Genomic DNA, 14,958 nt, shown 5'->3' on the forward strand with positions numbered 1-14,958 from the left:
GCAAGTGCTTGGGGTGGCCGCTCTGGAGAGGGGCGGCACGTCCAGGTATTCGGCGGCAATTCGACGGATGGTCCCTCACTCCGCCTCGAAGCAAAGGACCTCCCGCCGAATTACCACTGCAGATCGCGATAGCGGCTTTCTTTTTTGGCTGCTTGGGGCGGCCAAAACCCTGGAGCCGGCCCAGTTTGTCCCCTCACTGTCCTCATACTTGGCACATACCATGGCTCACTTACCTAATAAAACAATTTATGGGTGGGTGTTGTGAAGGATGTTCAGAGCTTTACTGTGTATAAACTGATTTGTAAATTTTTTGGACAAAAGGGAGGAAGGTTGGTCTTGAAGTTAAGGCACTGGACTGGCATTCTGGAGGCCTGGATTCAATTCATGGCTTTCCTAGAGTCTTGGTATGTGACCTTAGGGCTCATCTACATAGGGAAATGGACTGGAATAAGCTATGGTAGAAGAGATGCTTGTATGACCACTCTATTCCAGAATAGAAGTGATTTTATTCCAAAATAATTACTCCCCTTTGGAAGCACACTAATTATTTTGGAATAAAGTGACTTTTATTCAGAAATAAAGAGTCCACAAAGGGAGTTATTCCAGAATAGCTGTTTGAGTCAGTTTCCCTATGTGGACAAGCCATTAGTCATTTAATCTTCCTGTGCCTCAGTTTGTTATATATGCATAAGGAACAATAATACTTCTCTAGCTGACAAGAAAGATGTGAAGATAAATTCACTGGTGTTTGCAAGGGGTTCAGATACTGCAATGATGGTGGCTGTGTAAGTACCTGGATAGATAGATAGATTTCATCATTTTATCAGACCAAGATACTCATTTCCTATAGCAGCGAGACTCAATACTTTTAACACACATTAATGAATTAAGCCTCCCAGTAACCCTGTAAGGCACAGGTAAGCATTATTGTCCCCATTTGCCAGCTGGGGATAGCAAGGCCCAGAGAGGTGAAATGAGCTTGCCCATGGTCACACAGGAAATCTGTAGCAAGGCTTGGGACTGAACTCTTATTTCACAATGTGTGATCATTTCTCTTCACCGCACTAGCAGCCTTAGATTTGCTGTCTGATTTTCCATCTTTAATGTTTTCTGATCTAGCTGGCCCATCTGTGGTCTGCATTACCTACCATTAACCTTTCAGTGGAGTGGTATTTCTTCTGTTGGTTTCTCAAAGCAGAACCCTCATGCCTAGAGTATTCCACTCTGAGTGGAGAGATGAGGGTGCATAGAGGAAAGGTCGTCACAACTGATTTTCCATGGCTGGCATTGTGGTTCTCAACCGGGGTCTGTGTACCCCCGAAGGTACGCAGAGGTCTTCCAGGGGGTACATCAGCTCATCTAGATATTTGCCTAGTTTTACAACAGGCTACATAAAAAGCACTAGCAAAGTCAGTACAAACTAAAATTTCATACAATGACTTGTTTATACTGCTTTATATACTATACACCAAAATGTAAGTATAATATTTATATTCCAGGTGATTTATTTTATAATTATATGGTAAAAATGAGAAAGTCAGCAATTTGTCAGTAATAGTGTGCTGTGACACTTTTCTATTTTTATGTCTGATTTTGTCAGCAAGTTGTTTTCAAGTGAGGTGAAAATTGGGGTATGCAAGACATATCAGCCTCCTGAAAGGGGTACAGTCGTCTGGAAAGGTTGAGAGCCACTGGCTTAGAGCATGACTGTTGGTTTCTGTTGGCTTTGCAAGTAAGGCAGCTTTTCTCCTTTTAACATTGCTGCAAAGTTGTTTATGTGACAGTGTTTGTTATTTTACCTGAAGTAACAATCAAATCTGATTCAGAGGGAAGCTGCACAATAAAGACGGGAAAAGGTCAGCTTCCTGAATAACATTAAAGACATTTGTCAGAGTCAAGGAGGACTGGATTTTGCTGTTATCAACCCATTTCAGATTTAATTCTGCACAGGGAGGGGAAAAGGTCTTTGTCAATTCTTACTTTTGCTTTTTGGATCAATTCTCCCGGTGGGAAAGGAACAAATACCAAAAGGATACAATGACAACCACAGAAGCCTTCAAGGCAAAGAGAGGTGGTCTTGATTAATAGGTAGAGCAAAGGCATGAAAAGCAGGATTTCTGTGTTCTCATTTGAGCTCTCCTACCAAAGTCTTATGTGACCTTAAGGGAGTCACTTCACTTGTTTCTTCCTCAGTATCCTCAGTGGGGGATATAGTGATTCTTCAGCTGGAAGAGAAATTATAAGGAAAATGTCCTATTCTCTAATGGTTTCCAAGTAAGAACACTTTCCCCTCAGGAGACAGGCCCTTGACTGTTATCTAACTCATTCCTTCTGTCCTCCAATCAATCAGCCTGTTCTAAGCATGGCACACTTTCCAAAAATGTTCAGCTCAGAGAGATCCATTTATTGTTTTTTTGTGTTGTTCAGTTGGATTTAGAGGAACACAGCTAACTTGTTCTAGTTTTAAATGCAGAAAAATGAAGGTACTTTTCAGACTCTGTGTATCTCGGTACTGTAAGTACTGTAACTTGAAATCTTACCCAGAATCCATTGCACTGATTTAGCTTGATATGTCAACCAAAGAGCTTTTATCAGTACCACATTCATTCATCAGAAGAGGATAATGATATATAATTTGCAAACTGACGTGAGTTTTCAATTCCGGCTTTTTTGGCACTGATTATCTTAGCATATCTTCCAACATGATAGTCAAAGCAAAGGTCGTAATAAGAGTCTGAAATAACTCTTGAAACTGGAGCATTTTGATACCAAACTAAATGGACAAATGACCCAAACAGTATCATGGGAGGCAAGATACGGACTAGATGGGTCAAGGGTCTGATATACGGCAGGAGGTGAGATACCAGTGATCTGATGTGGAATTGCAGGAGGAAAGATGCTGATTAGAAGGTTCAACAATCTGCTCTTGGTTACGGAGGGGTGAAATGCAAGACTAGATGGGTCAGTGGTGTGGTCTGGTATGGCGGGAGGCCAGACGAGGTACCAGACAAAATGCCCCAATGGTCTCAACCAGTGCAGCTCCAATCCTTTCTGTATACACTGCCATGGGTGTGTGATGCTAGCAGACCAGGTGCCAGCTCATGCACAGGCCTCATTAAACACTGACAAACGCATAGCTGGAAACCAGTCTGGCTCACCTGTGTGTTAGCGTTTTTAAAATAGGCATTGGCTTTACAGAAATGTGTTTAGTGTTTGGACTTTCTGAACGGTTTGTGAGTTGCTGCCTGCATTAATCTCACTTGGAATATCTGTATCCCATGCTCTAAGGTAATATTTAAGTGTTTTGCTCTGTAACTACAAAAGTGTTTGCTTTGAAACTGCAAACTCTCCAGTCAGACGAGAAGCCTTACTGAGTGTGAGATACTAGCTTACCACAAGAGGTGTTGCCTCCTGCCCAGGAAAAGAAGGCCCACAGACATCAGACAAGTCATCCTGGAACAGTGGCCAAAAGACTTTGTTGATTGCTCCACCAACACCCAAGAAGTGGAGACCTGCACAAACCCTTGTCCCATCAGGTTGAGCTCTGGGGGAAGGGGATAAAAATCCCTGGCAAGAAAAATTACTACCCTTATGCTGTTTGGACTCTGAGGGGCAAAGATTCCTAACATAAGCAAAGACCCCTGTGCACCTTGGACTTCTAGGGAAAGGGCAGGACTTCTAAGGAGAAGCAAGGTATCCCCAGCTGGGCAGCTTGGGTCAGCTCTAAAGAACATAGAGAGCTTGGGTCAGTTCTAAAGAACATAAAGAACAGTTTCTATCACTGTTTGAAACCTAAGACTGTAACTCATTTGTGAGTATATATTTACCTGCTTTAACCTTGTAAATAACTGTCTTGTTTCTTTTCTTCGGGCAGGTCAACACTAGAAATTTACAGCTGCAGCTGCACTACTGTAGCGCATCTAATGAAGACGCTCTAAGCCGACGGGAGAGAGCTCTCCCATTGGCTTAATAACTCCACCTCTGCAAGAGGTGGTAGCTATGTTGGTGGGAGAAGCTCTCCCATTGACCTAGTGATGTCTACACGGGCGCTTAGGTCGGTATAACTACCTCGCTAGGGGGTGGATTATTCACACCCCTGAGCGATGCAGTAATACTGAAGTAATTTTGTAGTGTAGAGCAGGGTTTAGTTAATAAATCTTTAGTTAGCTTACTATCGGATTGGCTACAAGTATAGTCTTTGGCATGAGGTAAATTGACCCGGGGTAAGTGACTGATCCTGAATATTTTTGTGATTTTTGGTCTAAGGGACCATCTATGACAAAGGCAGGCTCACCTGGGTGACAAGGCAGATCGGCGTACCCACGGGGGCTGTCTGTGACTCCATTATAAAGGCTGTTACAGTGCTTGAGGAGTTCACACTTGATACTTGGTTGGTGAAATCGAAGTATAGAACTCACAACCAATTTGGGGTTTGTGGCCTGGTTTGTAGCAGTCTGCCCTGAGGTTGGCACTCATGCTCATGAGCCACTCCGACAGGGTGATCCAGACTATGACTGATATGGAGAAGATATTGGTCTGTTTTCCCTTCCCCCGCCCTTTACTAAGGCTTTTCTCCTGTGCTTTTAGATTCCCCCGTTCACACCAGTTCTACATCGGTGAGCTCATCATCAAGCTTTTCCCCAGGGAATTCAGTGGATGGCCATCCCAGCTACATGGAGGCTCCAGTGGGTGCTTCGAGGACTCTTGCGTCTCCAATGAACACGATAGGGTCGCCTGCAAGTGCGCTAGGCTCGCCATACAGAGTCATCGCTTCATCCATTGGATCTCATTCTGTTTCCCTGTCTTCAGCTCCTGGCATGAATTTTGTGGCGCACACCAGCCCTCAGGTGGGTACCAGCGACTCTGTTCTTTTGCTACAGCTCATTATGTTTCTGGGATGAATGACTGAGTTTGAACACTTAGTTTTCAGCTGTGCATGTTTAGCCATTTACAAGGATCTGACCTAAAGAGGCCCTCTGATTGTTCCTGAATAACTCCCATTAATATGGACGGGGAGAATAGGCCCTTTTCTATTTAATTTAGAGCTGGGTGAATAATTGATTTTTCAGTTTGGTAGCAATTCCAAAAAAATGAAAAAAAAAAGTTTGGGTTGAATCAAATCTGAATTCTTTTGGAATTTTTTGGGGAATCAGGTTTGTTTCAGCTGGGGGCTGAGAATCTGGGTCGCCTACACCTCGGCTGAAAGCTCTAACCCCTGGGCTTCTTGGTCACAGGGGAGGGGTAAAAGATTAACAGAATCTCCTCCTCCTCTGGCCATTTTGGGGCCGGGCAAAACTATTTGTGTCAAATTCGTGACTCGTTTTGGGTTGACCAAAACTGCATTTTTGGTTTGATAAAGTATTTGTTCGAAAACTTTCGCCCAGCTTTAATTTCATTACATACTGCATACTTCTTCAGCTTGTGTTTGTGTTTAATAATACTTTTCAGAGAGTGACAGTCAAAAATATTCACAATTTGCAACACTGATGAAAAATTGTCTTCAAAATTTCAAATTCAAATAAAAAAATGGGAATTTTATTTTGCAAATTTTTTTTTCCAGTTTTTTCAACCTGTTTTAGTTATGTGCCTATAATTGGCCCTGGCAGGATCAAACCGTAGAACAGTGGTTCTCAAACTTTTTTTTTTCGTGGACCACTTGAAAATTGCTGAGAGTCTCAGGGGACCACTTAATGATCTTTCTGAATGTTGTTTGTACTGTTAGCTAACTATTGTAAAGCACTTTGGATAAAAGTGCTAAATATAAAAAACCTTAATACTAATTAACGTTTTTTTGTTCTACATATAAAAGCACACAACTCATATTTTAATATCAGTAGTCTTAGCTTTCTAGTGCAATGGGTGTGCCTTCTCCCCCCCACCGTGGCAGCCCTCGAACAGGGGCTGGGAAGGAGGGGGTTCTCTCCCCCACCACAGAGCTGAGGCTGGGAAGGAGGGCCGTCTCTCCCTGGCAGCTGCAGCCCTGGAGCTGGGGAAGTTTCCTCTTTCTCTGGCTGCCACAGCCCTGCACATCCCAAATTCCCCCACCCCCTCTTATCACCTCACTGCACCCTCCCACCTACCCCCTATTCCTCCCAAGGCCACCACCTGACCTTACATGTGCGTCTTCTCCAGAGTCCAGGCAGGTAATTAGTGGAGCCATCCCTGCGCGGCTCCACTAATTAGGTGGGTGGCCCTTCATTGTCTTGTGTGCAGCCATCCAGGCGTGCACCTTAGAGGGAGCCATCTGAATGGCGCTTGCGGCCCAATGGTGGTCCATGGACCACAGTTTGAGAACCTCTGCCCTACAGCATGCTTGTGATTGCTTTGTTCAGTCCATTGTTAAATACATGCCCTGGCTAAAACTGGCAGGTGAGAGGCTTTATGGCAGCCATGAAGAAGTATGTAGGTGTTGCTGATTTGTTATCATACTAAGCTTCGTGTGAACCCTATTATTTAAAAACCAATTGTCCATTTCCGGCCTACACTCCTTGATGGCATCCCTGTAACTGTGCTGAGATGATGAGAGATGCTTTCTGGTGCGACCAGGAGCACTTTGTATTGGCTTGGAAGATGTTTCGATGCCAGTGAAGACAGCCCAAGAGTGGACTGAAATACCCCATGTGGTAACTGGGCTTCCCAACTTAATGCCAACAATGGTGGGTCTGATTCCCAGTTACACTAAGGCCCCATTAGGCCACTCTGGCCGTATAAAGGGACTATCAACACCCCCCTCAGAAAATCCCAGTCCAGGGAACCTCCCTGGTCTAAGGGCTCCCGATCCTCAGAGCTGGCCTAAGGGATCCACACCAGCTCTGACTCCTGGCCCCTGGCGTAGATTGGTCGTGCAGTGGCCGTGCAGTGCTCTGTGGTTATTCTCTGCTTCCTGGGGCTTATAGGGAATCATGGGAAATAGTTTAAATTCCAGCAGCCCTGAGGCACCTCTAATTTACGCCAGGGATCAAATGTGCACATAGATCCAGAATATGAGGTGGCTTAGAGACCCTCCATCTCTGCCCCAAGTGCAGGAACAGAGTAACTGAGAACCGGGTCCAGGGTATTTTGCCTAAGTGAAAATGACTGGCTGGAGATAGCCTGGGGTTAATATTCAGCACCAGGGACAGGTCATGAAGGAGAAATCCCAGAGAGACAGGCACAGCAGAGGAAGAGAAATGCTGCTGAGTGACACAAGTGAGCATTAAATTTACCTGCCCATTGCACATTCTCCCAGGCAAGCAGCTACTATGAGGCTTCTATACACAAATTATCAGCAGTAGGAAAGGCACAGCTGGGCACAAGTGGCCTTGTACTGGGCTATACGCTTAGGTTCCTCTCTTTTTGCCCCACCCGCCTAATCTCTGGTTCGATTGACTTCAATGGGGCTAAGCACATGCTTAACTTTAAGCACGTGCTTAAGTGGTTTTCTGGATCAAGGCCTGGGGGGAGGGGGGCGAGGACATGGCCTGGGCACGGTTTATGCATTTTATTAGCCTGTGTTTGGAGCAGCTGTGTCACTCACAAGTGGTGAGTTGTGCACGCCATCCCGAAGGAGCACCAGTAACACCTCATTCATCGCCACACATCATGTATCCCCAGTAGATGCGGGGGGGGGGGGGTTCTGTGCTCACAACAGGGCCACTGAAGAGACTGGGCCTTGTTCTCCAAGCGCTACCCTGGTGACACGCTGGTGTTACTCCGTTGATCTTGACAGCATGACATCAGTGTGCTAAAGCAGTGCTGTGGAGAATCAGGCCCAGTGGCCTTACACTAAGGGGGCTGCATCTTTGGCTCATTTGTGCCCTCCTCTCCCGCCTCCCCTCCCCCGATAGCTAGGAAAGAGCAGCTTCTGCTGTCTTTTGCATGCAGAGACTGCAGCTGCTCTTGGCTCTGGGGCATGGCTCCTTGCCTACCCTCCTTAAGACACACCTGTCCCAGGGCCAAGGACAATCTAGCACAGAGCAGTCCCCAGAGGGCCCCTAACACCTTGGGGGAAGGAATTTGCTAAGCCGTTGGGGTTTTCCATGCACCCACCATTTCCACAGCCCTTTCACCTACACACCAAACAGCCCCACAATTCATAACAGAGAAGGTTTAAGTCCTCTGGTGTCTTTCAGCGATATACTTCTTTATCCCTGACTCCAGCCTGTCCTGGGTCACTTTCTGCAGCACAATGCAAGTGCTGCCAGCTCTGACTCTGTAGTTACGCAGCTGCATCCTGCTCTGTCTCTTCAGCCTGGCAAAGGGAGTAGTGTTAAGTTGTTAGTGGAGGGGTGGGGAGGCAGGACTCTCGGGTCACAGTGCTGGTTGGGCCACAGATGCACTGTGTGACTTTAGGCAGTCACTCCTCTCACTGTAACCTTCTTCCCAGGGTGTTATCTGAACTCCCACTGCATTCTTGGCTGTATAATCCTACTGTAAGCATGCGGACTCACCCCTGTGGCACCTCCTACTGGTCTCTCAGGGAATTAACTCTATTTCCAGTCCAGAGCGTCCTCTGCAGGCCAGTGTCCCGCTGCTGCTTGGCCCCCATGTCCCTCCCAGGATTCGGGTGCCCCGTTATCTAGGATGCTGCTCCCTGGCAGTACACCCCTCAGTCTCGGGGTCTCCCCTCCCCAGGGAACCCCCACCCCCTATCCCCACCTCGCCTCAGTCATAGGCTACTGCCAGTCACCAACTAGCCCCCACTCCCTGGGCAGACTGCAGTATAAGCCACTCATCACAGGCAAGGGGGTTTTGGACCTGCTGCCTTTATCTACAACCCAGTACCTCTATGGGGCCTTGGACAAGGTCCTGCAGCCTGGGGAGTTGCCAGCCGAGAGCGCCCCATCCCTCTGGCCTTTCCCCAGCCCTGCCTTACTCTAGGTACCCTGAGCTTCTCGGCAGCCAGGCCCTGCTCTCTCCCAGCCTGGAGAGAGGCTTCTCTTGGGCTTCTTGCTCACAGCTTTTTTATAAGGGCTAGCTGGGCCCTCATTAAGCCAGCCACAGCTGTGGCTACTTTCCAATCAGCCCAGCCTTTCCCCTGCCACAGCCCCCTCCCAGGGCTGTTTTAAGCCCTTAAGGGCAGGAGTGAGGTAACCACCCCACTACACATAGCTAGATCCTGTACTGTATTTTTCATCCTTAGATCTCAAAGCACTTGACGAAGGAAGTTGGTATCATTGTCCCCATTTTACAGATGGGGAAACTGAGGCCCACAGCAATAAAGTGACATGTCTAAGGTTACTCAATGGCAAAGCCAGGATTAGAACTCAGGTCTCCTAAGTCTCAGCATCCTAGCCACGAGGCCACAGTAGAATCACATGTAAAAATTGGGAGGGCGGTAGTGTCTCTCACCTCATCCTTGGTGGGTCTACTGCTAGAATATTGTGTGTGTGGAGCAACTAAAAATAAGGGCATGGAAAATAATATAAAGATTCAAGAGGCTAAGACTGACTAAGCTATATTTGTATACTCCAGAAAAGAGAGGGCTCTGGGACAGGACAGGATAACAGTGTATAAATAGCTTCAAGGTAACATAAATGGAAGAAGAGAATTATGCTCAGATGATGACAGGACAAAGGCTAATGGCCTGAAACTAAAAGGGAAGCTTAGGCTGCATATTAGGTAACTGTCTGTAAGTGTAAGAGAAAGCAGGTGGTAGAAAGGGTTCTCGGGGGAGGTGGTACAGGGAACATGACTATAGAGAAACAAGGAAAAGTTGGATTAGATTGTTCTATAGGGTTTTGAGATCCTCAAATGCAAATTACTACAGAAATGCAAAATTTTAAGTTGCTTCTAACATGAGCTACTTGGAATCTTTTATGTCAAAACTCTCCCCCCCCTCACCCCCTCCCCATGAAAAATGACCATTTTCCAAACCCCAGACTTTAGTTTTATTTTAAATGTTGTTAATCAAAATGTAAAAATGTGAAATATGTTCTTTCCCCCTTTTCTCCTGTGGAATGCAGTGGGGTGAATTATATCTGGGGTTCTTTTTTCCTTTTGCGCCTCTGTCGCTTTTTCAAAATGGCCTCAATTTGTGAACAGCAAGAGAATGGCAAGAGAACAAATGAAAAAGTGGGGGAAAAGCAGCGAACCTGTATATTATTAATTCGATTATATTCAGTGGGGTGGGGAGGCAAAAAGATGAGGGGAAAAGGAATATTAGGAATTTAGTCCATATTAAAATTTAAAAAAATGAGAAAAAATGAAATTGTTCTGTCAAGCCTGGAAAGGGACCCAATGGTGACATTTCTGCATTTTCCTTTTTTAAAAAAACTAGCTCTACTCCTAACAATAGCATCCAAGTGTTAGAGTATAAACATCTGGGGCCAGATCCTTGACCCTGCTGAGCCAGCTCGGTACCATTCCTATGGCAGCAATGCTGATTTAAAGCTGCTGAAGGTTTCCATGCACCTTTGGGATGAGCTGTGAATGAAGGTCCTGATGGCTTGAGGTTCTTGGAAGTCCCATGGTGCCTTTCAGAAGGGTAGTGGCATCCAGGGATGCTTCCAGACCTACTCTACAGTAGGGGGGAGAATCCCACCTAAGGGGTTTGTTGGCATGAGGAGGTACAGGCAGAGAATGCATCAGAGGGACAGCAAGTAGAGGGGAAGGCTGTCACATCTCTTCTTGAACTTCAGCTCACTCCAGCTACTGCCAAGGAATGGGGGGAAGTGACTGGACACTGCTTTGGATCTGCACACACAGCTGCCTGCCTGATGCATGGCCCAGGGCGAAACATGTTGGAAGAACCAGGAGAGCCATTTTTGACAGTTACTGCCATGAAAGGCCAGACATCCAGCTGGGAGTGGAGGTGGAGTTGTGGGGCGGGGCAGAGTCATCAGGGACCTTGGGGAAAGCAACACGGTGGTATGGGTTAAGGTGGACACTTTGTGTGAGTGGAAACCAGTGTATAGGAATGGGGACACTCCAGACCTGTTTCCTACCGCCCCACACTTTGAATTTGGAAGCCCATGAGAATATTGTTCCATCCATAAGTGTGTTAGCCATAGTGTCTTCGTCAAATTGCATCCTGGTTAATTTCATCCTGCCTGCCTAAATTTCTTCTGTAATTTCAAGTAGAAGAGTCTTCTGCACTTCCTGGCCTAAATACTTGTATAGCCTTGCGTTCTTAACCAGGTGCTGGCCTGCACCCCAGATGTGGCTGCATTTCAGTGACGGGTGAATGATTATATTTGTACAGTAGGATATTTCAGGATGAAAGTTGCTGCTGTTACTTTACTGGGGCAGAACTACTGTCAAACTTTATTGCACAGGGGGGAAAAAGGGAGTTTGAGTCCTTTCTTCAGTGCCTAGGATAAATCCAGAAGCAGCTTCTCTGATCAGGGCAGCAGATCTAACCTGTCATGTTGAGTTAGCAACTCTGAAGAGTGCACTTCACTTGTGTTCCCTCTAACGGAATGAGACAGCTGGACTTCAGGGATTCAGCAGGCAGGCTGCTAATGGATTTGGGTTCAAGCAGTTGTCCCAAATATCACACATCATTGCACTTAACACGCAGGAACCAAGCTCCAAAGACATTGATGGCTAAAACCTACCCCGCCCTTTGCTGCTGTTGCGATCTATGAGTGCAGCCAAAGAGAGGAAAAAATCAGGATACCAATCCCCACATAACATTTAAAACCATAAAGAATTCCTCTCTGTTCAGTGTCCTGGTGGGAGAAAGTCACCCGGGGGGCCTGCTGGAATTTCTCTTGTTCTTTCCACTTTTTGAATGAGGTTAGGGCTCAGCACACTTGGGTTTATTACCGTCCATTCATGGGGGCGAGTCCTCTCTCAGGCAGAATGTTTCTTGGGAACAGGGGTGGTCAAAGAATTTCAGCCAAACTTTTTCCAGTCTTCTCCTTCATTCCTTAAAAACAGCAATGTCAGATTGTCAAGTCTAGGTTGGCGATTTAATTAATTGCCTCGGGTGACATGGATTGGATGGCAAAAGTATCGCAGGGCTATCACTGCTTGAAACATTGGTTGATGAGGTGTTCAAAAGTTTACAGACCGTTTCCACAGTCACAAACAGGATTGTACTTCAATCCTCATTATGGTGGGGGCGGGCACATCTGCCAATGCAATGTGCAGCGATAGTTCAAAATTGACCATGGGCATGAAAAGCCCATTTTTTTCCAGTGAAAAATGACTTTCACAACACAGAAATTTTCATGAGAAACATTCCATTTTTAATCTTTTTTTGTTTGTTTTTTGTTGAAAAACCCAAAACCCTGGAAAACTTTTGGTTTTCAAAAACGAGGGGAAATTATTTTCAATTTTTTCAATGAAAACCAGAAAAGTTTTGACAAAACCGAAAAATGTTTTTCATCTTTGACATTTTTCATGGAATATAAAATAGATTTTTCAAGCAATTTTTGAAAACTGGTAAAAAAAAAAAATTGGGATTTGAAAATGTTTTTGTTTTAAGAAGGGAACATTCATGGAAAGGGCATTTTATTCACAAATCACAATCACTGTGGACTGGAACTCCACCAGCCACTGAGCAATTAATGCTCTGATTGTCTGATGGCCAGGGCCGGCTCCAGGGTTTTGGCCACCCCAAGCAGCCAAAAAAAAAAAAAAAAGCTGCGATCGCCATCGCGATCTGCGGTGGCAATTCGGCGGAAGGTCTCTCCCTCCAAGTGGGAGTGAGGGACCGTCCGCCAAATTGCTGGACCTGCCGCCCCTCTCCGGAGTGGCCACCCCAAGCACCTGCTTGCCAAGCTGGTGCCTGGAGATGGCCCTGCTGATGGATAAAATGCTTCATTGCTAAGCAGTTAGCATTTCAAGCTGTAAGCAGCAAACTCTTAGCCAGTTTCCTAAATGCTAAGATGCTCTTGGAGTCGGGATTTAAATTCCAGCTATAGAACAGTGTCCATGCTGCTGTTCTATGTGTAGTGTTAGAAACAGGGGAATTCCCTTGCCTCTGGTATGTCGGATTATCACCCATGTCTGCACGCTTGCCTGGAGCTTGCACACGCACTGATCTGCTCCTGTGGCAGCTTGTCATTTTCCTCATTGAATCCTGCCTGGAATGTGCACTCTGACCTGCACAAAGGAAAGCTCTCTAGGCGCAGCAGGCAGTGCACTCAGAAGAGAGCAGGCCGGCTGCACCAAGCTCCCTTTGTAAAGCCCCAGAGGGATGCGAGAGACACCTGTGTCTCTAAACAAGTCCTGCAGATGTTGCAAGAGGAGGGGTTGATGTTTGGAGCATACACGTCTGCCATTCGCCCGTGCTTGGGTCTCGTGGATACGGAGGCTATGGATGCTTGACACATTTTACACAGACGACCTGCCAGCCTGGGGGGTGCATTCCACAAACTCATCTGCTGCAAGCTGAAGCAATGCCATAGTCACCAATTCAGGTTTAGAGCACAGGCAGAGAACACAGGGACATCACAAGTGACAGAACACATGCTAGAGCTTTATCCTGTGTTAATTCATGGATTCAAAGTGTCCCCATCCACTGAAGGATGTAAACTGGCTGTCATGCGCCTACGTTCTCAGTATGAAAGAGCTACGGCTCTGCAGGCTGGAATAGAGCTTCCCTTCTACTGGTGTTTCAAACTGAGCTGAGCCATAACAAGAGGAGGATTCAGACATGCTCAAAGCATTTTCTGTAAAAGAAGAAAAGTCAATTTCAGCAGCTCTAGAGTTAAAAGCAGCCCTACAATAACAAACCTCACAGGAACTGGGAGGAAAATGACTGAGATGGAAAGCAGAGCTGGGCACGATCAGGAATCAAACCTGCTCATCCAAACACTCTAGGGGTATTTGAATTTGGAGCTAAATTTTGCAAATGGCCCTTCATTTCTATAATGGACCAAACCAAAACCATGGCTCTAAAGACTCCCATGCTTTGGAGTTATCCATTGCCTGCATGTTGTTTCTGACCACCTCTGTTCCAGGATTGGTGTATATACATAAATAAAGCAAGTTACAATTAGGCCAGGCCTGAATTCCATTTGCCAATTTCTCCTCCACTGGAAGCTGACCTGCGAGACCCCAGATCCCCCACCACTTGGCAGGTGGGGCAACATTGACAAGATCATTAACTTCTTAAGGGGGGGTGCATGTGTAAATGTGTCTTTTTGCTTTTATTTCTTCAAGGTGCAGGCCTGAGTGGGTCAAAAAATGAACTAATTTCATGAAAAAATTCAAAGGGGTTTTTTTTTCAAGCATTGTTCAAACTGGAGCCATGTTTCAATTTTTTAAAGAAATTATTCACAACACTTTTTTAATCAAATATTATTTCCATTTTTTGTATGAGAAAACAGCATTAAAATGGCTAAAAAATTTATATATCAAAAACCTTGTTGTCGATGAATGAAAAAGTTTGAAATTTTGTTAAATTTAAAAATGTCAATAAAAAGGAGAGCTGGAACATTTTTGACCCAATTTCATTTGGTCAAAATACACTATTACATTGAAGCTGAAAAAAATTCCCTGGAGAGGAATTTGTTTCTGCTAAGTTTTCCTCTGGAAGGTTTTTTGGGTCCCGGGCAATCTGGTGAGTGTGGTCATTTCTGAGTGGAAAGACAGAGGCTATGTCTACACTACCGAGGGATCAATGCTGCTGCGATCGATGTACCAAAGGTCGATTTAGTGGGTCTAGAGAAGATCCGCTAAATCGATGGCAGAGCGCTCTCCGGTCGACTCCAGTACTCCACTGGGAATGAGAAGATGAAGGTAAGTCGATGGGAGAGCATCTCCCGTCGACCCAGCGCGGTGTAGACACGTAGCTGGAGTAACTTAGGTCGACTTACTGTGGTAGTGTAGATGTAGCCAGAGTCTCACTCTATAACCCAGAGGCTGGAGTATAGGCAGATCAGATTCAGATGTTTGAGTTAGAGTGATCCAGGATGTAGAACTGGGCTCTAAATCAGGCAGAGCAGCGGCTTGGAACCTGGGTCTCCCCCAGGCCCATGTCCCAACCACCCGTTTGTGCTGTGCTGGGATTGGAGCCCTTAACCC

At 45.8% G+C, this 14,958-nt stretch overlaps 1 protein-coding gene across 4 annotated transcripts in view; it reads left to right on the forward strand.

Moving 5' to 3' along the window:
• The window catches only part of RXRG (retinoid X receptor gamma), a 102,330-nt gene that overhangs the window by 65,376 nt on the left and 21,996 nt on the right, over positions 1-14,958 (forward strand). For all 4 annotated transcript variants that reach the window (XM_054038640.1, XM_054038642.1, XM_054038641.1 and 1 more), the window contains exon 2: positions 4,588-4,847. In XM_054038640.1, the coding sequence (XP_053894615.1) occupies positions 4,588-4,847 (260 nt within the window). The remainder of the gene's footprint in view (positions 1-4,587; positions 4,848-14,958) is intronic.

The sequence above is a fragment of the Malaclemys terrapin genome, chromosome 8 (assembly GCF_027887155.1).
Source record: "Malaclemys terrapin pileata isolate rMalTer1 chromosome 8, rMalTer1.hap1, whole genome shotgun sequence".
NCBI lineage: Eukaryota > Metazoa > Chordata > Testudines > Emydidae > Malaclemys > Malaclemys terrapin.